Source organism: Pholis gunnellus (assembly GCF_910591455.1).
Source record: "Pholis gunnellus genome assembly, chromosome: 1".
Lineage (NCBI taxonomy): Eukaryota > Metazoa > Chordata > Actinopteri > Perciformes > Pholidae > Pholis > Pholis gunnellus.
In genome coordinates, this window is record NC_136528.1 from 17,590,299 (window position 1) to 17,618,206 (window position 27,908).

The 27,908-nt window shown below is 39.3% G+C and overlaps 1 protein-coding gene across 1 annotated transcript in view; it reads left to right on the top strand.

Moving 5' to 3' along the window:
• Positions 1-27,908, top strand: part of LOC306699065 (CUB and sushi domain-containing protein 1-like) — a gene marked incomplete at both ends in the record, with an annotated part of 346,947 nt that overhangs the window by 198,790 nt on the left and 120,249 nt on the right. The window contains 5 exons of the mRNA XM_079163564.1: positions 1,580-1,661; positions 3,922-4,046; positions 9,091-9,212; positions 21,382-21,485; positions 21,853-21,965. Of these exons, the coding sequence (XP_079019690.1) occupies positions 1,580-1,661; positions 3,922-4,046; positions 9,091-9,212; positions 21,382-21,485; positions 21,853-21,965 (546 nt within the window). The remainder of the gene's footprint in view (positions 1-1,579; positions 1,662-3,921; positions 4,047-9,090; positions 9,213-21,381; positions 21,486-21,852; positions 21,966-27,908) is intronic.

Below are 27,908 nucleotides of genomic sequence, written 5' to 3' on the forward strand. Positions count from 1 at the left end.
GATTTGCTTAGGAGTAGTTAACACGATTTTAGATATTCTAAAAACTAAGATAAAGTGTATTATGGAAGCAGGCAAATTGTAAGGGAGCCACAATTCCTGAAACAATTCATTCTAGAGCAAGTTTCCACACATGCTGGTAAACCTTAAAGTCCTTGGAAATTGTATTAGTTTGAGAATAAATACAAGATTAATACACTTTTTAAGTAGTGGAAGATGTATTCAGAACCTTTCGTTGAAGTGTGTAGGATTTGGCGGCATCTTGCGGTTAATATACTTTTTAGGGGAATACTCTAAGATACATCAAGAGAGCATAACAAACGCTGTAAAAAAAAATGACAAATAAATTCAAAACATCATTAGTACTGTAAAGTTAGCTAACTCAAACCCTGGTCGTTTGGTTTGATTTCTCATGACATGTTAGGTTTGCACAATATTAAACATTACCTGAGCAGCCTTTCATTATACTTTATGAAGTAACGTTTCATGCAAAACTATCTTTATTGATATGGTGAATGGAATTTTTTTGTGCGTTTTATTCTTTTTAGTTTAGGAATTGACAACTTTCATCATTTAGGCAGATATCTTTTCTTAATGCAATTACCAATGCATTAACATTAGCCTTTCTGTTATAAAGTTCATTCGCTTGCTTTCTCATCATGTTGCTGTGACATCTCAGGCATCAGTGAGCTTTTTGCTCACTGGCTATATGTTAGTCAACACATTTTCTAAATTGTATTCCTTTACATCTTTTACTTTTTTTAGATTATTGTGTAAAATCTGGATGTATGGAATTTGTATGTGATTTTAGCATCTTTCTGATGATTTTTTTAATATGTAGTTTATCTAGTTCAAATATAACTTTTGTAGAGGGACGGAGACATTTGAGACGTGTCTATTTTGTGTTGGATGATCTCTATAGACTGATAAATTACTGATCAAAATATGGGTATTGCTGCTCTTTGGTGAAAAACTTTCTTTTTTATCATTATATCTCTTCTTTTATCTATTATGATTACATCTACCAGGTAGAAAAATGAACACAAAAGGAAGAGGCCTTGTTTTCACATTGAGGCCTGAGTTTTTCTCAAACATGTTCCTGTCAACTGAGAATAGATCCATATTAATATTCAAAGGCTGACTGCATGCCTCAATTTATGAACTCTCAACAACAGTAGGGGATATTTCTCACAGTTTGGAGTTATCCTAGCTGTGCTTTAATACTTGACTGTCATCACATATTAAAAAATACTCAGATGCTTGCTTGTGATCACAATAACTGAGGGTTTGTATCCCAGCTTACTGTAAAAATTGTTATGAGAACAAGTTTTATAATTTACCTTCAAGTCAATAAAATGCACATACATAACCTCAAAACGACACTATCTATCATTAGGAGTGTAACAGTTCACACATTTTAATTAATTTAATTTAATTCAAGCTTTTTTTTTGCAATAGTATTATTCAAACAAATTGTTCGGTTTGAAATGTGTACCAAACCGTAGGCCTCACACCAAACGGTTCAATACAAATACGTGTATTGTTACACCCCTACCTACCATGTATGTTTCCTTTTTTTCAGTGAGTCAAAGCGGTCTTGCTGGTGATGTATGTCCAGATCCTGGAGTTCCAGAAAATGGCAAGAGGATGGGCTCAACCTTCCAGTAAGTACTTTATTCCAGACTCAAATGCTCTCAGTCACTCCAAATAAAAGTTCATCATATCAAGTCAAATCAAGTATATTAAAAACCTTGGATGCCTTGGATATCGTTGATCTTTTGACCGGCACATAGATTATTATCAGACGTAGAAACCAGACTGAATAAATGATCTAACTCAAAAGTCTTTTTCCTACAATAGATGACGTTTGCAGATCGTTTTCGTGGAGACTGAAGTGTTGTGTTTTGTGGTTCATGTATCATCATGAATAATTTCTGTCTGTGGGGGACCTGTTGTTACAGCTCAGGCTTTTTAGATGTGAATCAGCTTATTTTACTGGCTTGTAATACACTTGAAAAACTCACATATTCATATTCGCAGTCTTCTAGATCCTCCTGAAGGGGGAAGCTGTGCAGTGCTCATCAGACTCCACATCCGCCAAACTGTTTCACTTATAGGAAAGCAAATTACTAGCTGCTACAGTTTCGACCTGCAAATACAGATATACAAAAACAAACACACAACAAAAAGACAAAACCACCTGCAGGTAATGAGGTTTTTCTTTTAGAATACCTTCACCTGTAACTGTCTGTCCAGAACAGCCGGTCTGACATTAGCCATCATAAGTTTAGCCTCTTTTGCGTTGTTCTCCGGGTGTCCTTGTTTCTGCATTCTTATCATCATTAGTTGCTCTTCTGTTCAGAGGCACACAGTTAACCATACATATTTATCAATGTACTTTCCTAATCACCTTCCAGGTTTATAAGGGTCCTTACTCATATAGGGGGTGTACACAGAGAATGTGAAGGAATGTTTCGGAAGTAGGATCTTGGCTAAGACAAGGACTTGGTGGTCACAGAGATCTTTAAATTATTCACTCCATGGTGTCTGCCATCTTATCTGAAGAAAGGAAGACACATCATTTTATTTAATCAGGAGTGAGCAACTATAATGATCTCTTCTCCCCATGACTCATCCTCTTAGCATCAGTGGCAGCTAAATTGCTCTTACGTTTCTTTTGCGGTTATGAGGGAATCAAAACAGGCATCCCTTTTATTTATTTTTTTACCTTTTTCTCGGACTATTTTCAGTCCAAAAAACTTTTAAACGATAATCATCTTTTAATCTCCAGCTCCTGGTGCTCTTCTTTACCATTAGCAACTTTGACTGCACAAACTCGGTAGGACTATTAGCGGAGCTGTCTGAGTTAGTGAAAGGTCATTACCTCTGTGTGTGTGTGTGTGCATGTTTGTGTGTTTATCTGTGAGTGAGTATGTGTAAGTGTGCATGCATGTGGGCATGGATGTGTTTAGTGTGTGTTACAGGTTTGTATCTAATCATCATTAAGCAATGAGATGCAGGAGCTGGAACAGAATTGTGGTGTAATGAGGTAAAACAGGAGAAATGGAAAGAGAGCAAACCTGCAAAGAAAACTCAAGACGTGCGAGATGGCAGTCACTTAGTGTGTCACGGCAGTTTTGATTCACAGACAACCACATACACAACTGTGATAGAGGTTTTAGTTCTTTTCAAGGAAATAGCAATAGCAACGACAACGTTTTTCTTTCATGTAATTGTAAATTTCAGAGTGAGCGGCTGGATGAGAGGTATTTTCAGTGTCATCAGCAGCGCCGAAGTAGCTCTCTGTGACAAAGGCACAGAAAGAGAGATTTGGCCAGGCAGTACGACTCTCCAGTGTTAAACAACAGGGTGGAGCCACTGAACAACCAGAACCCTATGTAGCGAATGTTTGGCCAGGTGTTAGACTGTGGTGTGTATCAGCGGGGAGGAGACATTAAGCTTTAAAGACAAGATACCATGCAGACATCCACTCAAATGGCTGAATGTCCCTCTCACTAGTTAGACAGCGGGGTGTTCGAGGGAATGAGAAAACAAGAATGATGAGAACAAATGATGAGAGAGGAGTGGAGAAAAGAAAGGAGAAGAGAGCAAAGGAAAGCAGACAACAAGAAAAAGGCATCACTGAAAAAAAAAATCAAGGGTCTTACAGAAAGAGAGGAAGTATAGGTCCTAATTGGACAATCTGTGGGAACGGTTGGCTTCTAAAAGCCACTGTCTCATTAATATCATGGCCATCATTCATACATAATTTCTACAATTACCTTGCCTCCCAGTTCTCTTAAGATATATCCAGCAATGTAAGAGGTCTCTGCATTACCACAACATCATCAGTGAGCACTAGAATCAACGATACTGTTATTACTTTATTGACAAGTGTTGTTACTGTTGTGCCCCCTTAAATAGAATTGGATCCAGTGTCCAGTTCAGTTGTGATGACAGCTATGTACTCCAAGGATCTAAAAGTATCACCTGTCAACGAGTCACTGACACACTGGCTGCTTGGAGTGACCACAGACCCATCTGCAGAAGTAAGTTTCACCTGTCATTCCCTCTGAAACCTGTTGTGAGTTGTTAGCTGTCCATGCATTAGAGCTGATGTTGTTTTATACAATGAGTTCATGTCTACCGACAGCAAAAGATGAAGTCTAGCAAAGTGAATTCTGTTGCTTGGTATCAATGTTCATCAAGTCTATTTTTGCTTGAAATGTATTGCACTGAATCGCACATGAGATAAGACAAATAACAGAATTGTATTCATATTCATATTGCATTGAAAGTGTCTCAGCATTCTTTCAGTGCTAGTATGTTATGATATTTACTGAAGTATTCAAAATCATAGTAGAAAGTTAACCGTTTTTTAGTTTTCCATAGACATCCAAAGACTGTATTTACATGGTACATTTGCACAAACTATCATACATACTCATACTGATGGTGGCAGAGCCGTCAAGCAAGGTTCTGACCTACTTATCTGGGATTCAGTGTTATGCTTAAGGACAGTTTAGCATGCATTAGATGGAGCCAGGAGTTTAACCACCAACTCTTATGACTGGCTTTAATCGCCATTAAAAAACATGATGGTAAAAATGATGCCCTTCCTGTCATCAGAGATCCCACTGCTTTAGGCTATGTAGCACTGAAACTAGACTATAACATTCACAATAAAGGAAATATGCTTTATATAGTTCTTGGATAACAGTGTGGAGTTCCATGGCAGGAATGTGTAAGCGACATTAGAGTTTGGCCACACAGACAACACGTGTTAGTACAATAAATCCAGTGTTAGTTTTTGTTTCTTCAGGGGATTTGTTGATGATAATAAAAAGATAAAATAAGGCCAACCTATAATATGATACTTAGTGCTGCCTGAGATCCCCCGACTGTTGTTCCAAAGCCACAAATATGGTCAAAGCCTGTTCACCTTCAGTCATTAAACTGGACAATGAAACAGTCACAAGGTTCCTTTTTCAGCTCCTCTGGCAAGGAATCCTCTGCCCAGGTCAAAAGATTCAGAGCATAGCTGAGAGCCAGGCCCTGCAAAGCCCTAAAACTAATCAATAAAACTACTAAACCAATATATTATGTATATATAGCATAATACAGTACCTACATTTGACTTAATTCATGGTAAATGCCTCTGATTATTTTCACTGTATTGTATAACTGCTGAGATGTTGCATACCCTTTTCAATGCTGCAATACTTTTGCCTGGTTCCAGACCTCTGAATCGGCTCAAATCTCCCACTTTTTCCGCGTTTAAATTGGTCTAATGTGTTGTTCACAGTCACACAAATAACAACCCCCTAAATGGGCACCTTTCATACAGCTCCTAGCAACTGCTACCTCAGCTTGTGTGCACTGAAAATGACAAAAATGGATGTCTGCACATTTGTAAGGCCACAATCCAGATAACCATTTGTAAAGCATTACATATAATAATATATCTGTTTCGACAGAATTTTCTGAATATGTATCTGGGTATGTTATTTTGCTGGTATTTGTTTATGCAGAGGCACTAAAAGTTTACAATAACTGAAGCGCAATGACAAATATCAATGTGATTTACATGTTGTTGTGTTGATGTGTTCAAATCATGATTCACTTTCGGACTGACTGGCTGAGTGACTAAATAAATAACACAAGTTTGAGTGGCAGAGCAATGATGCAGGGGGCTCTCACTGCCCACATGTTCACTGACAATACCGTGTGGGGTGTATTGCCCAACAATAAAAAGTCAGACAGATAGCATACACACACTTTATATTTATATTGACAGCAAGTATCCAAAGGACAATGTCACACACACGTCATAGCTGCAGCAGTATTTGCCTTGAGCTGTGTGTGTGTGTGTTTGACAGACAGGAAGTCCCAGTGCTCAGACACACACTATAGGGTCCTTGTCACATTGTATTGTAGTGTGTGTGTGTATGTGTGAGTGTGTGTGCGTGCCTGTTTTGTGTCTGTGACTGCAGGAATCCGAGTTCATGATATTGGCTACTTTTGTCAGTAAGAGACAGTAGAGAGGAAGACTGCAGTGAGACATTGAGAGAGATGGAAGGACATGTGGAAATTATTTGAAAGGTTCATTTTGCCGTTCATATTTTCATGCAATAATTATACCTTTTTATTGGTCAGATGACCTTGAACCCGTGATTGATTTTTGGTGCAGTACATTTCTTTAAGGATAGAATGAAGTCGCTCAGTATGCATTACATTTCATGTTCCTTCAATGAAGTCGTAGATGCAGAAAATATGTATGGTATTTTTAAACAACAATTTGTTTTTCTTACTTTCAAAACATACCGAAGGGTACTCTTGAGGGGAAAATCTGAATTCAAAAGGGGAATTTTCAGTATGACACAACACAATATAGTGACAGCTGGAAACTGTACATTCAGAATAATATATTCGACAGTGATTTCTGTTTTGATATGTTTGATATAAATTGCTGTAATTATGGTGAGGAATAAACACAAAGAGCAAAAAAGAGAGAGCAAGGAAGAGAAAAAGAAAGACAAAGAGAAAAGAGGCAGTCAGAAGCAAACAGGCAGGCAGAGGTTAAACATTGCTACGCTGCTCTGGTGTATTGTGTTATCTGATGTGATCACTCTCCTGGGATTCAAACCCATGAGCTTCTCTCATTCTCTACTGAGACTTTAATGTTAATTAGAAGCTGGTCTCTGGGATGAATCGCCATGAATGTGTTTCTGTGTGTCCCTGTGCGCGTGTGTGTGTGTGTGTGTACCTGTGTGTATCACAGTGTGTTTCGGCTCTCTTTTCTAATTAACAGGCAGATCAGTCATCAGAGGTCCTCCTCTCTCTCCCTCTCTCTCCTGGTATTTTCAGTGCCTCTGAATCTTCCTTGCCTTTTGCCCTTCCTCCTTCAATTTCTTTTCTTTCCCTTTCCCAGATTATTATCTTTCGCCCTCTCTATTTTATTTCCGTCTCTTTCTAACCTCTCCCCCTCAAGTCTCTCCACTTTGTCTATCAACCTGCCTGTTGTGTCTTTGCAAACTTCCACCCATCTCTCTCTAAATTCTCACCCTCACTATTATTCAGTATTATTTGTTTGTCCTTTCTTGTCTTAAATGTTATTTCCTCTATGTCATTGCCCTTCCCTCCTTCTAATGGCAGTGATCACCTCCAGCTAACTAATTATGATAGATAAATGGCAAATATATGGCCAGATAAAACTTCCTCTGCAATGGTGACAGTGCTTGTTGACCAAAGCTGACTGAAAATGTCAAGTACACTTTAATATTACTGTAATAGAGAGAGAGGGGTTTTAAGGGTACCTTTGACCTTTTTTTTGCCAAATACTGTATCTCTTTAAGGCAATCACACTTTATGACTTTATGAGGTACTGAAAGCTAAATATATTACTTGCAGTATTACACAGGACAAAATCAATATGGATAAAATAGAGCATTTGGAAGGATATTATGAAAAAACTCTTTCATAATGGAGATCTACAGGCTCTGTAGGAGCAAAGGTGTATACTGAAAGTTTTAGCAGCAGAGTTTAGGGCAAATGTTTTGAAAATACCCATTTTTACCTGGAACATTTCTAAAAGTAAATTTAGTTTTTCCATAGTGAAATATCCTAACAGCTGTTGGATGACTTGTTATACAATTTAGGACAAACATACTGTACTTTGAACTATAAACTATAAATCCAAGTGATTTTGGTGATCCCCAGCCCCCTATGATTAGCCTTTGCCATCAAAACAGCTGTAGGATCCCCTAAAAATATTGAGTAATGTTTTTGGTTCTCCGGTTTTTGAGGTAACTATGATGTTTGATGCTGGTTTATTGTTCTTTTTTTGGGGGCTGATTGTGACCTTCCAGAATTTGAACATCATGAGGAAACAGTGCCTTTCAGTGTCCAACACACAAATGAATGTCAATGGAGGGAAAACAAATAAAAGAACAAGGCTTCAGACCAGCCTACTTTTGTCCCCTCCATTGCACAAGGCTGTATGTTTTGTACTTATACCAAGTTATGCGTTTTTATGTTAACAGTGCGAAAGGTTTCTGAAAGGCAGCACTCCTGTAGACGGTAGATTTGTGGAGCTAATGATATGCCCTTTTTGGTAATTGGATCCACTTTCTAGAATACATTTTTTTCCTTTCCTCAATCTGCAGCATGAATATACAGCATGTGGTTCTTTCATTTTTACATCGTCACAATATTGCAATTTCAACTGCTCTTTTTGTACATAGAAAGTACAATTTTTCAACCATTGTCTTGTTTTGGTAGTTCTGGTGTTTATCACTTTCACTCATGATGTCATACCTGATTTTGCAGAGCTACTGTATGTTCTGATTCACCCCACTGATCCTACTATAATTGCACGTCTGTCCATCCTGGGAGAGGGATCCCTCCTCTGTTGCTCTCCCACAGGTCTCTCCCTCTTTTCTCCCCGTTAAAGGTTTTTTTTGGGGGGAGTTTTTCCTGTTACGATGTGAGGGTTCCGGTACAGAGGATGTCAAACGTGTACATATTGTAAAGTCCTCTGAGGCAAATTTGTAATTTGTGATTTTGGGCAGTTTTTGTGTGCACACTGTCTATCGGGTACAGTATTCACCTTCACTTTCAGTGTTTTAGACAATGTGTTTTATCTCTGACTCACTGATGTGAATGAATGAAAGGCTTCGCATACGTGTTTTACTGATGATCTGTACAAATATTAGTAACATTTAAGAAAAATGTGATTAGATGTAGGTAGCCAATTGGAGAAGTAGAATAAGTAAGTAATCAGTTTAATCTCACTAGCAATCAGTGTTTGTGGAAAACACCTGTGAAATACCTGTGAAATGAAGACTTCGAAATCGACTGTGAATGATTTCATTGCAGGGAATCTTTCAAATATTTGATTTACTAATGTCCCACAGTTTCAGTTTTGGCAATATTGAACCTTAATTCCTCTGCCACTGCCACATCCTCTCTCTGTTGTTTCTCTTTGTATTGTAAGAGGACATTTGCAATCTGAGGGCATAACTTTGATTATCCCATAAATCTTTTTTAAAACTCTGTCGCTCTGTCTCTCCCTTGTGCTTTCTTCCTTTGTAGCTCGTACCTGTGGCAGCAATCTAAGGGGGCCCAAAGGGGTCATAACTTCTCCTAACTACCCAGTTCAATATGAGAACAATGCACACTGTGTGTGGGTCATCACTGCAATGGAGTCTGGGAAGGTGAGCTCATATTCATTATTCTATCCGCCCTGCCTTTATTTCACCTGGCATTTCCATCAAAAAACTATCATTGGAATCTGACATGAGGAAAACAAATCCTTGACACCTTAAATTTACCGTCACATTATACCGTCTAATATAGAGGTCTTAACGTGCTTTTGAGACAATTCACTTTTTTGTGTTGGTAAGCAGAGTTTGGTGTTTTATGCCATATACTGATCAGTCTGTGTTAAACTGCTTTAATTTCATTGGTCAATAATATTCAATGTCGCCAGTTGAAAAGCTTTTACTGGTTGTCATTGAAGATAGCTAAGTAGATAACATAGTGATGAGGAGAGTGACAGGAGAGGCACAAATGGAGCATGAATTGCTGTAAAAAGTTGTAAGACAGACTATAATCAACTTCCACAAATATTCTATTTTGTGGTCCAATGTTGAGAAAGTTGAATGGCTGTGGTTTTAGACTTCCTTTTTGTTTTTCCTGCTCGATGACTCACCACACCTCCCCAATTGTGTGAAGGTAACTTTGATTTTGAGTCATTAATGTATAGAAATGAATAATTCATATACCTGCGGTGCAACATCTCAGGTATCTCTAGCATAATCTTTTTGTGGTATTATTTCTCTTCATGTGTTATCACATAACCTGTCTTCACTGTTCCCAGCTCCTGAACCCTCAGCTCTCCGCTCTTTCCTTCTGCTTGCCTCTCATTTCCTGCTAACATCTCTGTTCTTTATTCTCTACTTCTCTCTCCTCACCTCTCTCCCTCATCTACTCTACTCTGCTCGCTCATCTACTTTCTCATCTACTTTCTCATCTACTTTCTCCCTGTATCATCTTCTTTCCTCCTTTCACTTTGATTTGTCGAAAATGTTAAGTTTGAAGATGGTGAGAGGGAAGAGCAAAAATAGATCAAGATGGCACTGAGCTCATTGAAAACTACAGAGAAGAAGAGAGAGGGAAAGTATAGAGGAGAAAAAACCGGGCTGAATGTTCAGCTTGCAACTTTACTATCCAAAAGTGAATCCAGGAAGAGAGAAAAGGAAAGTGACTGAATGTCCAAGCAGGCACTTGACATGTGGCCTTGAAGTTTTCTCTAAAGGTGGATGGAAATGGAGTTGACTCACTTCTGAGCCTCTGAAGGAGTAGGATGGAGACATGGTGAGATGTATTTGAGTAAAGAAAGAGATAGGGGAGAGAGGAATGGACTTTTGTTCTTACCTCTGTCTCTCTGACCTTGATAGAGAGACATGACATCAAATAGTTACTGTGTGACAAAGATTTTACCCAAGTGTTACTGTAAGCCTTTGTAGATCTCATTTACTCATCCATGAGACTCGAATCTAATCTTTTTATCTTGACAGAACTTTGCAGCCATTGTCACCTGTCCTTATTTAAGTCTCTTACAGTCCAAATAAAGTCTCATAATGACACATGTGCCACATATTATTGGTGATTATGCTTGGTGTCAGATGACAGATGACAAGCCACCTTTGTGACGTGTGTGTGTGTGTTGCTTGGTATTTAAAATAGAATCCAAAACAGTAGAGTACAATAGATTCAAGTAGACTTAGCTTATAACAGATGAATGTCTTTCATCTGTTGTGTGTGCTGCCTGTGTGCTTGTGTGTGTGTGTGTGTGTGTGTGTGTGTGTGTGTGTGTGTGTGTGTGTGTGTGTGTGTGTGTGTGTGCGTGCGTGCGTGCATGCTCACCTGCTTGAGGTTTGAGAGCACTTTAAGAATGTGCTATAATGACAGATTATCAGCTACTACAGCTGCTGGCATTTGCAAAATGTCACTATCTATATACACAGAGGGAGAGACAAGGACAAAGGCAAACAACAGGATAAAGACAGTAATAGACTAGACCGGAGTAGAATAGAATCGAAAACAATAGAAAACGCTCTAAATGAATGACACAGTAATGATAAATAATCATAAAGTCCAGTCTGTCTACTATAGTAAGACACCAGTGCACTGTATACAATATATACCCATGTGCTGAATAATTGTTTAGCTTTTCTAGTTTCCCCCTCTTAAAAGACAAATTGAATGCACAATGTATAATCCTCCTTATTCCACCACTTAGTGGAATGATCCAGCATGGCATGATGCTACGCATGTGTGCTCCTAATCTGCCTGTTCTTGTTCAGGCAGACACTGGGCAGCTTATTGATTTTTTTCGCATTGAGTGAAGTCACACTACACATTTCAATCTGTCTTTCTGCGTGGCTTTTAACACTGAGCGTAAGCACGGTACCCGCGGTCGGTTATGTGGCGATTTCAAACAAGATGTACAAACAAGTTGGTATTGCTCCCTTTACTGAGACGACGACAACCAAAAACATTGACTTGCACAAAATGATTTGTTATTATTGAAAATGAACGATGAAATGTAAAGGACAATGTAATGTAGGCTACAGCCTAGTAGATTCCACCACTTAATCATCTAAGTCCGGTAAACAATGAATAACACTGAATATAACTTTATAGTGTTGACATTTTCCCCGCTCTGACTCAGGCTCTTTTTTTAAGATAAATGTGCACCGTCCGCATATACATGCATTAATATATCTACGTCCACTGTATTGAAGTGAATGCTCTGCTTTTTTAGTAACCCCTACATGTCACTAGGGATGTTCATGAATTTGAAATTACTTTATTGGTATTTGCGAGCTTAAGTCTCCTTAGCATGACTGGCTATAGTTTTTTTATTTCTTATCAGCAATCATCTCCTTGTGCAGACACCTTACTTAACTTCAACTTGGTTGTGTTTATCTCCTTTACAAGCACATCGTCCTTAATTTAAAGACATATGTATACCTGCTGGATCATCAATCTTTAATCATAATTTAATTTGTGTATACAGGGAATGAGACAAATTATTAAACACATCACTCGGAACTTTAAGTGTAAGTTCCAGATAAATAAAAATATGTTTTTGGTTTTTGTGGCCAGTTAGAGAGAAAGTGCTAAAGGTTCAGGGAGTGAAGAAGATATTTAAACAAAGTAAATAAGATGAATAACAGTTATATTTCTTTACCTTTCTTTTTTCTCGGATTCCATCTTCGGCTCTTTGTCTCCTCTCCTCCCCTTCTTCATTGCCTCTCTCTCTCGCTCAGCCTCTGACTGACTATTATTCCACATGACTTCTTTCATCAATAACATGTTATACAAAATTGAGACGGAGACAAATGTTTTTATTGAAGTGTGGGGGCCTTTTCTTTCCTTCTTTGTGTAGGCTTACACAAGTTTCAATAGCCAATATGTAATGCTGGCTGCTTGTGTGTCTGTTGTCATTCTGTTAAGTTCTGAATAAAAACAGCACAATCAATATGGTTTGTAATGGTCTGACAGCCTGTCAGAAAAAGCCGCGAGTGTGCTTCTATTTGTGTGTGGGCCTGTGTTATTATTTTGTTAGTTTGCGAACAGGCACATGGTTGTGTGTGATTTTATGGATATCGACTGTGTTTTCTTTCTGCCAACTTAATTGCTAACTGCCAGAGGTTGTGAAAAATATGATGTCAGGAAAATGTGTCCATGCAGAAGACAAAAGGACTTAGCACTGTGTTTATGTCTATGTGTGTGTGCGTGTTTCTGTATGTGTCAGTCATTTGATTCATCAGTATGAAACAGATAATTATTCCGTTCAAGTCTGAACCATGCCTGACTGCTCACACACATCCACCCTTAAACGCATCGTCACACACGCCCATTAGGCCTCTAATCATTGCTGTCTTTTTCCTAATGAATTCATATTAGTGTGCGTGGTGTGTGTGCCAGTGTGTTATTATGGTATTGGACGTTGGGTCATTTTCATGCATGGATCATCATCATCACTTTAGTTTTGGCAGGACCCATTCTATGACATTCTATCAGATTGTGTTAAATTTTACTTGATACAGAAATTGAGGCCAGAATATGTTAAAGTCCAGTTTCATTGTACAACAGATCATTGTTTCGCAACATGACTGCACAATTGCTTAGAATGAAGACATTAATACCAAATATTCAATACATTATCATCATGGTATAAGTGTTAAAACCATGTAGTTTATGGTTTATTTAAACTTTTATTGTTGTAACCCTGGCCATTTGTTTCATGGTTTATGGCATTTTTGTTAGCTATAACTCTTTGATTTGGCCATTACTAGGTCCAACAGGGCAACGAGTACAAGCAGACAGATTGTCATTCATTTTGTAAATTCTGTAAACCATCAGTTTTGCCAGATTAGTTTCCATCTTTTTTGGAGGTAAAATTAAAAGTGATTACATCACAAATGTTGCTAATTATCATTCATTGTCCAGAGTAAGTGTGCAAACGTCGACAGTAGATTAAGTTAGATTGGTCTGCTAACTGTAAAGGGTCATCCTTTTTACTTTCATTCATTTTTCTCTAACAAATAAGTTGACTTACTGGGAACCTCTGGTGCTGAATGTTGTTGCCCAGTTGGACCTAATTTGCTATTTTTTCCCTTTTTGGAGATTTCAGCAATTTCTTTAGAGAAGACATTATTATTGTAACAGACAGAATCGATGGCCCAACCTACAAATACGTTGTTTTTTTCTGAATTGTGTGCTTTGAACTGCTAATCGTTACTTGGTGTTAGTAAGCTTCAGATTGGCTACTACCGTTTGCATATTTGCTCTTACACTGTATATTTTGATTGTGAAGGTAAGACATCATTGCTGGAACAGTGAGATACAGTGTAATGTGTATTGATTGCTGCAAATTTTCCATGATATATGGAAAATCATACAGGCCATAGCTCAAGGAGGATGTTGATCACATAGACTGAGAAAAATCAGTAGAGTGCATCGTAAATAATGCTCAGTGTCCATGGTAATGGTAAGACAGTCACCAGGAGCTGCCTAATGAGCACATTATCTCAAGTCTAGACTTTTTGCTATTCATGCTTTTGACTGTAATTTGGCAGTCTGGCTCACGATAATTCATTGTATTAGCTCTTTCTTTGACTCTCATTCCTGAACATTGCACTTCTCTACCAAAGGAGGCTGTCCATGGTGATGCATGAATATCCCAAGGTCACACTTTTTTAGTTTTCTGCACTGGCTTCATGAATACAAGTTTCAAGTTTATTTTATTGTGGTAATGTACATTGTACACATGTAACATTATGAAATGAGGCATCTGCTAACATGTCAAAAGAAATTTCTCAACCCACAATCTGCCGTCGCCAGGTAGTTTTCTGCTGTATCAACAGTTTATAATGCGGTTTCCACAAAGCTGTCACACAGCTGTTGCTCAAACATTACATGCAGTTTATTTTCCTAAACTCTCCAGCCAACAGGTCAACAGCACTCAAAGGTGCCGTAACAACTCAACAAGGGAGTTATTTTACCAGACAGCAGCCGTTTGCTTTCTTACCACTTAAAACAGAAGTCACCTCGGGGCAGGACTGCAACACATAAACATGGCATATCTGGATACTTTGCGGGTATAGCCAAGAGGGTAGCATCCTTGGAAGTCTATTTTTAAATTGACTGTGTAGTTATTTGTCCCACATCTAAACTCACTTGTCAGAACATATAACATCACTAATACACAACAACCAAGTAAAAAAACATATACTTATAGACCCAAGATGCAGTAATCACCACAAATGCTGCACTCTCTACTGTGTATCGAAAACCCTTTTACAATGGTGCAGATGTAATGACACATCACCTCTGAGGAAATGAATCTCTTGTGGCCAGATCTCAAGGAATTCAATCATTCCTCCTTGCTTTCTTTTTCCTCACGCAGTCCAAAGACATGCAGGTCAGGTAGACCGTTAATGGGTGATTGCCTATCTACGTTAGCCCCGTGAATGCCCGGCCATCAGTCTAGGTCACTTTCTGCCCTCTCACAGTGCAAAGTGGGACAGACCCTGACCCTTGAGACCCAAAAAACATTATAAAGCAATGAACGGATGCTTAAGGCCTTTACACACAGAGAGTGGAGAGCCTTACAATAGACCATGGGAACCACCCACATGTAGTAGAACAGACAAAACTCCTGAAACATTTTATTACTTAAGGAATAACGGTTTGAGCTAATGAGTTGACCCTACAGCTAAACTATTATACTCTGGTATAGTGGACTGCATTGGGCTGTTGCATTGGAAATGGAAATTGGAATTGCACATTCAGATGAAGCCGTTACCTCTGTGTGCTGGTTAACTGTATTGCAGAGGCTCTACACTGCTGATCTAGATGAATTGTTTGGATGAGAATCCGCAAATAGTAACTTTGCTGCTGCTAGGTTTGTCCCTCGTTGCCCAGCTGCACAGTGCGTATGCGTCGTAAAATTCACTGTAGTTGCAATATTCATTGCACTGTAAAGATGATTTAAAACGCTCTCTTGAGTTGCTATGAGCAGAAAAGGTGCTTCTAAAATTGAGATTACATTGTCAATAAAATGCTCCCTAAGAAATCAAGTCTCGAAAAATATGATAATAATAGTAATCTGATTTTTGAAAATAACTCTCCGAGGCATGAAGGATGTGCTGTGGATGGTGTCCTCATACAGGGTTTCAGGTTATTCTCTACTTGTTCATTTGGCTGAAAGACTCAAAGTAATCTATTGGAGAGAATGCCCCAAACTTCCATTGTGGCAGCTCACCAATTACTTAACATAGCTGCACAATTTCAGCAAGGGACTGCTCGCACACTCTGCTTTCAGGACACCTGTTCCCTGTATGTACTACTTTTGACAAGGGGTCACCTCAGTACATAGTTTAAACTGTTTCTCTACAATTTATGTGTCACACGGTAGTAGAAATGCATTTAAACTTCAGTGGACACAACATTTATGTTAAAAAAACTCTTCACTATAGCCTAAATCCCATCGGGCCTCGAGCAGAATAGAGTTTTTCCAACCCTGAACCCACCACTGTTATGACCCTGTATATCACTGAAATTGGGATATTATTAGGGGTGCTCATTAGTATGACACAATCAGTGTGGACAGTACGTGACAAAAATGAACAAAACAAGCATTCTATCAAGAGGAAGAACATGAATTTGCTTCACTTGTCAGTCTAGCGTCGTCAGTGTTCGACCATCCAAGTTAGTATTCTTCAGTGGTGTGCAATTTACTGATGTTGCGTCGTATAAGTTCGGGGTACTTTACTCTCATGTCAGTTTGGGCTGTGATCTAAAAAAATATTGTATTTTTCATTTTGATTTAACTTCTTTCAAGCTCAGAAGTGTGAGCCTGAGTGTTGAATGAATTGTATTCCTCCTGCATATGTACATTCTTACACATGATCGCTTCCAGCTTCTGACTCTCGTAAGTCAATTTGTAAGTGTGCTATTTTGTTTAGAAAAAATGTACATCTACGACATTATCTTCAAAAGCTATACTTGGTAAGTGCCTCAACTTTAGTAAAGATATATTTTGTTTTGCAGTAATTGCTACATTTACAGTGGGTCAGTTGAGAGGCCGATCAAATCCAGAGGGAACATATTGACTGTTTTGTGTTCTGTTAGAAATCATTGTGTGATGTGAGGAAAATGGCCTGTTTGTTGTAGTTTTGTTGGGTGCGATAGTAATAAGGAGGCTGGTGTTACTGCCTCCCAGATTGGAAAGAAACCTTTACCCATGTGCACTACCCTTGGTAGGGGTCACCCCAGCTTATTCTGTAGTTGAAATGGCTGACTGAACGTAATTCATTAGATGTGAGTGTTGACATTTTAAAGGGTCCCAAATCAAATCTTAACCTAGGGCTGTACAACAGCATAGTAAGTATGGTAGGGTTGGGAGGCGGCCCTCTGACCACAGGTCCCTATTTTTAAATAACCCTGCAGAGAAGCATCTGACATGCTGAAGTGCCCTTGAGCAGGACGATGAACCTTTACTAGCCTGTCTGTAGCTGAGGCTGCAGTGAAGTTTCTTTTTTAAACTTGATTGACTTTGATAGATATATAGGTTTATGGATTTATATTTATGTGATATTTCTCCCCTATCTCTTCGTGGCCAGCACTGCTGCGGCCTGCGCTCAGCGAAGGAATTTGAGAACTATTCCACCCAATTATGTCTTTGTGTTCTCTGACATAAGGTCATGATGGTGAGGGCAAGAATCAAAATCAGCAGGCATTGTATAGTTTTTCAGATTCAAATGTTTTTCCGGGGCGATGAAGCGGGCATCTCTGGGTAGGCATGCAACCCATTTATGTTCTGCCGTAGATAGCTGAATGGGTACAGTGTACATTGCGTGTAATGTTTATAAGCCTCTGTTGACTGACAAAAGTCAAAAGTATGTGTCAGATTGTTTGACTTGAGTGGCAAACTCATATCCCCTGTGTATTTAGGATCAGAGTAGTAGGAAGATTACTATCAGTTTCTCCCCGGCTGTGATCGTGCCCTGAGGAGACCCTAAGGTTCACGGCACTACATTACTGGCTGACTGAGTGAAGGTATTTCACTGTAGGTTTGGATTGCACAGTGCTCTTAACAATGTTTAAATGGCATATTGAGCTGCTCAGCTGCTTACTAATGACCTCAAAGTGATACCACTTCACCCATCCCTTCAAAGAGCATCAACCTTTAAACAGAAACACTGCTTTCTCCTGAACGGTCCAAATTTGAACACTAGAAACTCTCTTGTGAATTACTAGTGAGTACTACAGGAGCTCAATAATGGGAATCGGATCAAAAGAAAATATACAGAGCTGTACTGCAGTCATCAAACTAAAGGCAAAATCTGTGCTTACTGTCAACAGTGTTTGTTTCAGTTGAGGTTTTGCAAAGACCTAGATTACACTTTATTACATTTTCCCTTTCTTTCATCGTTGCTTCCTTCCTTCCTTCCTTTCTATCTTTATTTTAGAAAATAAAGAAGCTAGTCTAATGTTGTTTGGGGTTGCAGGCTGCTCCTAATGTCTTTCTAAATGTGCCCATTTGGATCTATTGAACAGCACTGAGCTTCTCGCTAATGACCTTAGTGTGATAACGCTTCAGTTGCTTCCTTTAAGTCTCTGCCTTGACTGTCTAGACACACACGTACACAACCATATAAATAGAGATGGAAATATATGGGCACTGAAACGCAGCCAAACTGTTCTCACACATACGGTGAAACTGCTTCAGCTGTTTAGACAGACATACCTGGGAAAACCACCTCCTATACACACATACTCACAAAGTCATGTGTGCATGCGCGGATGCTCTGTTTCTGACTGTGTTCAGCTTCACTCCTTTTCTTTATGACCAAAAGCTGCTGCTGTTGTTCAATCTTATAAACAAAATCCACTTCTCCGAATTTCTTTTTTTTTGTATGATTGAAGAAAATAAAAACAGAAGAAGTAATTCCCCTTAAGTCTCAAAGCCTCTGAGTGTATATCTTTGATTAACAGCTAAGCCAGCTGGGCCACAGAGATGCATCTTGAGAACAACCAATGTGTGCTTGTGGGACTGTAGTTTACAAGCTGAGGATGGACAGTTTTATCTTAGAAGTGTATTAAAGAAAAAGGATATTGACCAGCTGGCATTTCAACGTTTATTCGCGGATGAATCACCATCATGGATCGAGGTTGAATTTGGTTTTGGTTTTGCAAAGACAATCAATGCTGATATAGCGACATTGTTTCAACATTTTATAAACTATGAGTTTCCTTTTCGTTGGCCACATCATTTTCACTGCTCACTGAAAGGAGTAAAACACACACAAAAAACCCAGCTGGTCTGATAGATAAACTCAGTTTGACACAATATATCAGTTCAGACACAAACAACCAGTTTATTTTATTTTCATTGATCATACTTGACCACTTCTGACTCTGGCATGATGTGAAATGTGTTCATTGTGAACTCAACATTGTAAAGTAGCCAACAATTGACTGAGCCAGTCAATTGCTGACTCATTGGTTTATTACAGGTGTGCAATTTGTAGCAGGTAAATATAATATTATAATTATATATCTGATTACATTTTTACTTTATCAGAGGGTTAAATTCCCTCTGGTAAAAGTAAAAATACACATTTGACTGATGTTTGACAACCAAGAAATGGTTTCTGTATCCCCCATAATACCAGCGTAGTTGAAGTGATGCGCACTACTGTTGATGGTTTAATTAACATCTCTTTAAAAGAATAAAATAAACATCTGAAGATTCTGACAGTGTCAATGATGTATCTTAAAAAAATCTGCGGAAACCCATGTGTTCTTGTGAACATTTAGATAAAATTAGCAGATAAAGTGCAATGGTTTATTAATGCTCCCTGGGATTTGTTGTTAGCCAGGAATGAATACCTCACAATGCTGTTGTACCTCTTTCTCCCATTATCTCGAGCCATTTTAAAAAGACTAAACATTGCTAGAGGCCACAACATTCAGAGTGTAATAAGATAGTAAAATGCTTTCCAACGGTCTGAGTCTCATATTTATTGAGCTACATCTTGAATGTAAATCGCTGACGTCAAAGATTAACATGTTTTTTTTCTTCTTTTTAATATTAGCCTTACTGCACATCAGTTTGTTTTAAAGAGTGTGAGTGTGCATGGATACATTCAGACATTTGTATGATTACCGATTCATACAGCTTTCCATGGCTTCTTTGCCATTCTTGTCGTGATGGCAGTTAATCCCTCAGATGGTTTCATATCCTTTTGCATTATTTGAAAATTTGCTAGCCATTTTTATTTTGACAAAGCACGACCAAAGGCTTAGCCATGCACGGCTGAGTCTGGCGTGTTCAAATGTGTTTCTACATCCTTATCACCTGCGGTAAGGTTTTTCTTCACTGCGCTGTTATAAACCATGTGATGGATTCTCATCGGCAGCATCTCATGTTCATGGTTCATATTAGTTCTCTAACACACCAGAAGCTCACTGATTGAGACCATTTTTTATGAACAGGGGAAATCTACCATCTCCCATTCTGTCAGGAAAATGATCTACAGCTAATAAATAATTGACAAGCAGCAAATAATGGAATACCAGTATTACAGCATTTTAGAGGCACAGTAGATTGATGATCCAGTGCTGTATGCATGCAACTACAAACACAAACGTCTCTGCAAGTTAGGCAGTAAACACCCAATTTCTTAGTATTCAGCTGCAGAATGGTGTGGTGCAGGGTGCGTAGCTCCCAGAAGAGATTTGTGTGAATGTAAAGGAGGATGCTGTCAAATAAAAGCAAGGGGGCTTTCAATTTCAGAGTTTTGTTCTTTTTCTCTGCTCCCATTCAGATGGAATATTTTGGAACACCAAAATGTCACAGACAATTATTTGTTATACCTTTGGCATAGCAGCTTCCGTTAATAATAATAATAATAATTATAATATTTAATAGTAAGATGATAGTCTTTCTCCCATGCTGGTTTTATCATCGGTACAAAACATTTCCTCCCACATTTGTTGCCTCCAGCTATAAGGTGAACACAGTTTCATCCGCCATCAAATTATTTGCTCTTTCAATTAATTATTTTCTTTTTATGTTAATTAAAAAGCATAACTTGTATGATTTCCCAATTGTATGATTCATTTCACATTCTGGCACATCAGGGATTCCCCAGAGTTTCTGGGTTTGATCTGTTTAATCAGTTATCAATACATTTTGTATGTTGTTTTTGCAAATGCACATTTGACAACCAATTGAATTACTGTAGAGTAGTACCGGCGAGATGTTAGTGCTGCATTGTTTTAGTCATGAAGGTAATTGAGAAGAAAACCTTTTTTAAAAAGACAACTTTTGTACTGTTTGGACTGGGATCATAGAAGCTTTCTTTCTATTTTCTGCTCAGAAATGGTTTTCCTCTTTGCTGTAATTATCATCATTATTAATAATCATGGCATGAAGTCATGACTTAATAACTGGAGTCATGAGGTCAAGAGTCTGCCAGTCTTTTCAAAATAGTGTTTTCTGTTTACAAAATGTTACTTTTAATGTATTGTTATTCACATGCAGACGCTAACATCATACAACACTTTCCCAAGAGGCAGTTTGTGAAACTCCCACTTCAATACCCCAGTGATATAATCATTAGTTTTTATTGCTGGAAATTGTAAGGATGAAAAAAACAGGAGACCATCCCTGCAGGAATTAATAATAACTCTCTTATTGTTTTTTTGTCTTTCTTTTAATTTGTGTCTGTATTCTCACCTTTCCTAATTGTCTTTGTTTATAACTGTTTCTGCTTTTTTCCCCTTCTGTAATTCTAGGTGATAAAGCTGTCATTTGAAGAGTTTGACCTGGAAAGAGGATACGACACACTAACTGTGGGAGATGGAGGGAAAATAGGAGACACTCGGAGGGTACTCTATGTGTAAGCGGCACTCGTGTGTTCTGGCCCACAATATAGTAATCTTGAAATGCAACAGTATAGAACACATTAATGGTTGCAATCAGAGACACGAATCTGCAGATATACATTATATACTGTAGATTGTATTGTGTTGGCTACATTGTTTTGATGGATTTTTTGTTCACTCAACTACATCATGTATTAGTCCATCTAATAATTATTGTTATTTTATATTTGTAAATGATTAAAGTCTCCTCTAGTCAAAAGGAGAAAGTGACAAACCAATAATGCTTATTAACAATTTGTGTTACTGTGTATGTATTTGCGTGTATCTGTGTGTGTGTGTGTGTGTGTGTGTGTGGGTGTGTGTGTGCGTTCGTTTGTGTAGACTTACCGGTTCCAGTGTCCCTGACCTCATCGTTAGCTTGTCCAATCAGATGTGGCTACACCTGCAGTCAGACGATACAATTGGCTCAGCAGGGTTCAAGGCAGTCTATGAAGGTATGGCCCCCTCCTACCCACACGTTTCTTTCTCTCACACACATCCACACAAACAGATATGTACGCTCACGTAATGAAGTGTGAAAGTCATGGCGTTGCTGACGGAGTGATTCAATAGTGAACACAACTGCTGTTGTCTGTCCTTGTGTATACTTGTGAGTGTGTGTGCGGCTGCATTACAAGAAGGTAATAACTGAATTACGAGTCAATCAGCTGATCGTTTTGCTTGGTTATTTTTCATATTACACCAAAGCTAACACTGATAGAGAGATAACGATGGTGACAGTCACCGTGAGTGAAGGTGAGAGGGAGATATACAGTATGGATGTCCCTCTAAATACTTGATATTTAGAACAATCCATGTATTATACACAACACAACAACTTAATTGAATTTACTTGAGACAAAGAGTAAGACAAGTAGAGAGATGTAATTTAATAAACGTAGAGACAGAGGAAGAGGGACAACACAAAATTGACAGAGTGGGACGAAAGGAGACAACATGACAAATTGAGCAAGAGGAAATGAACTGTCTAGGAGAGATTGAGGGAATGTGAGAGAGAATGAGAGGGACAAAGGTTGTGCTCTTGGTTCTGCTCAGCTATGTTTGATTCAGTGATGTTGCTGACAGTGTTGTCCGGGGTCACTTACTGTTCAAGGGAATCAGCACAGTGTAGCTACAGAAACCGCATGCAACTGTAACTGTAAGTAAGTGGTGTTGAACATCATATTACAAAGTTCCCTTGGCTAGGCTAAGATGATGCTGACCTTGATTTTGTTAGGTTAACATTTGCCCGCACAACAGTTAGGGCCGTCATCCTCTTTACAACTTGCCTTAAGTGATCAAAAAAGGGCCACCTTAATTATATGACGTATATTTTAAGGCAATGACACATTATAAACTAACATAAAAAAGAAGAAAGTAACAAACATAAAATCAGTCTTCATAACCTCTCGATGATCTTGTAGTTTTCCCCAGGATAACTGAACAACCGCCTGCGGTATGTTTTGTGTGCCTGTCCTTGCATGTATATATGTGACGCTGTCACATCATATCATTTCACCATGTTACACACTTTGATCAGAGTTACCCCCTGAGAGCCTTAGGTTTTCAGCCCCGCAGGGAAACGCAACATGTGTGTAGCTTTCTTGCTTTTGAATGCTGTCATGTTACACTTGTCAACCACTACAGCTCTCTGAGTGTGTGTGTGCGCATAGAGACAGACAGAGAGAGAGAGAGGGAGAGAGAGAGAGCATAAGCACACACACACACACACACACACACACACACATCTTATTACAATAATTAAGGCTTTCAGTGAAATGCTGCTGCCAAGTTTTCAGACTGATGGCAATTGGTTGTGAAAAGAGTAACGATGTAAATAATGTACTTTATTTGTTAACTCATCAAAGGACTGAAAATCTGGATTGAATGTCTTGATGATTCCTCCATACCATCAGAAGTATAACTGTTACTTTATTAAAACATGGTGCATCTGGATACCATCCTTGTTCCATCACTGCAGATGTAATACCCTAACTAGCGGCGCGACCAGCATGTTGCTCATAATGTTTTCACCTTTTGAGACTGTGTGTGTGTGTGTGTGTGTCGTCATGGCAAAATGTGGTAGAAACACCTACTGTAGCGGGAACAACCACAAGCGGTGTTGAGTACTTTGCCAGGTGTTTATATGTTTGTCTATTTGTGCACATATTTTGTCAGAATGACAGCATCACAGTTGTGCAAGATGCAGTCACAAAACTTTACAGGTATGAAGTTGAAATCAAAATGAAGACCAAGATGATGAAGATGGGTGTGGTCCGAGAAAATGTGTTGAATGTAGGGGAGTAGGAAGTGGGGAAAGGGTCATTGGCCCACAAACGTAACGCCTCTGGCCTGATTTGGTGTCGCAGCCGTTCTCTTGTCTTGACTGGGTTTTGATGTTGCGAAAATCAACCTCAAATTGCAAACAATTTAAGGTACAATCCCGAAGATCTCAGCTTCGTTCTCTTTGTTGGCACTTTTGGTCATAAACTTTAATTGCAGGTGGGTTTTTGGATCTCACTTCCTGAATATGTGCATTCATAATACTGCAAATACAAGAGCTTCCATCAGTGGGCCAAAGACTTAATCCCCGCTGTGACCAATGTCATTTGGTAATGGATAGTAACCTAACAGATATTTATTTAAATTAAATTCTTCTAGTTTGGTAGTGGTTTGCATTACAATGATTGCTGTTTGACAGCTGATACTCACACTAGCAGTTGGATAAACCAACAACATCTCCTGCATGCAGCCGCTTTAACATGTGATAATTGCTTGACTTGATCAGAACAACTTCAGAATGTAAATTGTTTACTGGGATTGATTACCCACATCAAGCAGTTCCTGTTCTCCAAAACAAAATTAACTGAAACCAAATGTGGCTGGAATGTATTGAAATACAGCTAAGCCTCTGTGTGTATGAATTTTGCTTCGAAACATGGTTGGCAGTAATGCAAAGTGTAGGTTTGTAGTTAATTGACTAACACACAAAAAAACGAATTGAAAGGTCTCTAAAATCAATGTGTTTTTTCTTTCTTTTGCTTTATAACATTTGAGTACAGTTATCCTCCATGTATTTTATTTTATTTTCTTTCCTCAATTATGTATATTGCTTTGTTCAATATATGACTGTTGGAAAGGAAAAGAAACAGAAGCATAAAATGTATTGAGTAGTAAATCTATGCTCTGTACTTCAGTAAAAATCTTTCAACTTTGAAAGAAAGGAAAAGAAAATAATGACAGAAAAGAAGAACAAACTAAAAAGCAATCAAGAAAGATGCTACCACCAGACTTTACCAGGGGCTCAAGATTGTTGATATCCATCCTGACACTCGTCAAGTGTGTGACAGTTAGCTCTGGGCCACACACACACACTCTCACACACACGCCTGCCACTTCTTTGAGTATTCTACTCTTGTGGGTGTACTTAGATCCCAACAGATAGTAAAAGTGAAGAACACATGCACACACACACACACACACACACACACACACATACATTGCTCACCTTGAGATGTATTTGCCCAGAGCGAATCCAGGAGCATGGTGGAGCATGTGTTACAAGATGACAGCCGTCTGGTAGAATGTCAAATTTTAAAGGAAGGGAGAGAGAGAAGAGCAGTGGATAAAAACATACTGCTATTAGGGGAAGAAGGGATGAAAAAAAGACAGTGACAAAATGAATGGAATATGATTGTAGGCCAGTTTGGCAGTACTGCCAATGTGACACTCGTGCCAAAAAGCAGTGTATTGAATCCGATTGAGAGAGCGGGAGCAATAAGGAGAACATTGAACACAGTGGGAGCAGGGACGATTTGAAATAAGAATAGGCAAAAAAAGAGGGATGAAGATAGAGAAACAAAGAAAGAAACAACATGTGTGTTTGATAAGCAGTCATATGTATTATAATGTCACAAACATCAGTGTGTGTTTGCATCTACCTGTGTCTCCACTATTTGTTTTGTCTTTCACAATTAAAGCTGAATTACACTGTAATTACCCTCATGACAATTAGCTGTAACAAGGGAAACAATCAAATGAATTTCTCATAACGACTTTGTTTCTCAATACAACAATGTCAATAATGGACACCTGGAATTTTCGCTTTTTTTTTTTATGGTCCACAAAGCCGCATTGAACCTGCTGCTAGTCCTTCTTTTAAGAAATGGTAAGTTCTTACCATTTGTTAACCCGTTGAAAAACGAGAAGAAAGTAGAATGAACATAGCACACCACTTAACTAGCGCCCCCTTTTTTGGGGGCTGTGGAGAAAGTTCAGCATATACCATCGGAAAAAAATGCACTTACCACAAACGAATATAATGATGTTTTCGAGCAGAGGCCTAAAAAATAGGTATGTTTTTAAAGGGTTCATGCTTCAAGGTTGGAGGGAGACAACTAGAGGGCTCCCTGCAGAGGGCAAACAAGCTAAACTGTTTCTTCAATAGGTTCAGTTCACAGCCCTCATCTGTCTCCTCCACACACCACACCTCTGCTACCCCCCCCCCCCCCCCCCCCCCCCCTCCTCCTTTGTCCCCCCTGGTGAGCTGCATGGACACAGGGCCCTCAACTTCAAAGGGCTCTTCCACCACTAACGCTTCAGGACCTGACGGCATCAGCCCCAGGGTCCTGAAGACTTGCGCCACCCAGCTGTCTGATGTCCTGCAACACCTCTTCAATCTGAGCCTGAAGCAAGAGGAAGTCCCGGTGCTGTGGAAGACATATTATACGCCTGGTTCCTGTACCAAAGAAGATGACTCCATCTGGCCTCAACGACTACCGACCGGTTGCCCTCACATCTCATGTGATGAAGGTGCTGGAGAGGCTGGTCTTAGCCAACCTCCGACTGCAGGTGAAATCCTCATTGGACCCTTGGCAATTTGCATATCAGCCTCATGTGGGAGTGGACGCCGCCATCAAATCGCACCTGGATGGATCCGGTAGCTCTGTGAGCATCACTTTCTTTAATTTCTCCAGTGCATTCAACAACATCCCACCACTGCTGCTGAGTGAGAAGCTGCGGGTGAAGGGGGGTAGACACGTCCACCGTCTCCTGGATCACTGACTACCTGACAGGCAGACCACAGTTTGTCCGACTGGGCCGTGTGCTGTCTGATACGTTGGTCAGTGGTACTGGAGCTCCACAGGGAACTGTTTTGTCTCCCTTCCTGTTCACCTTGTACACCACTGACTTCCAGTACAACTCAGGGTCATGCCATCTGCAGAAGTTCTCTGATGACTCTGCAGTGGTCGGGTGTATAAGGGATGGACGGGAGAAGGAGTACAGGGCAGTAGTGGATGACTTTGTGTAGTGGGCCGGTAGAAATCACCTGCTTCTGAACGTGGCCAAGACCAGAGAGATGGTGGTCGACTTCAGGAGGAAGACGACGGCTCCACAACCGCTGAGAGAGGATGTGAACATGGTGGAGGAGTACAAGTCCCTGGGTGTCTCCATCGACAACAGACTGAACTGGAAGACCAACATCAACGCTGTGTACAGGAAGGGGATGAGTCAACTCTTTTTCTTGAGGAAACTTCGATCCATCCAGCAAGATGTTGGAGATGTTCTTCCATTCTGTTGTGGCCAGTGCACTTTACTTCTCCGTAGTCTGCTGCGGGAGCAGCATTGGAGCCGGAGACACCAACAGACTTGACAAAATGGTTAAGAAGGCCGGTTCCATCGTTGGCTGCAAACTGGACACTCTGGAAAAGGTGGTGGAGAGGAGGACACTGAAGAAACTATTATCCATATTGGATAACCCGGACCACCCTCTCCACCACCTACTGCAGGGACAGTGGAGAACTTCCTACAACAGACTCATCCAGCGCCGCTGTCACAAGGACAGATACAGGAGATTATTCCTACCCACTGCAAGAAGACTTTACAATAAATCACCTCTGGCCTAATCATTCACAAAACTATAACACCGTTACACTGTTGTTGTATGTTTGTTTGTTTGGTTAAACCTTTGCACTGCTGTTTAGTTAGTTAATTTAATATTATTCTATTTCATTGTACATATTGTGCATTTTTTACATTTAATGTTTTTTACTGTGTTATTTTTACTGTATATATTGTGCATTTTTATACTCAATATATATATATATTTTTTACTCTGTTACTTAGATTGCTTACCTGTACCATAATTGCTGCTGTTGCGAACAAATTTCCCCTTGCGGGATTAATAAAGTATCTATCTATCTGTCTATCATTGCCATAAACACCCCCTACAGAATGTTCTGAGTAGTCTCACAGACAATCTACAAATCAATGAATGCATTTCATTGCCATTTAATCCCACCTCGCAAGTTCGAACAGACAACCCCTTATCTGAATGTCACCATGTCTCATGTTGACATTAATTATCAGCATAAAAACATGGCTGTACGTGTCATGTG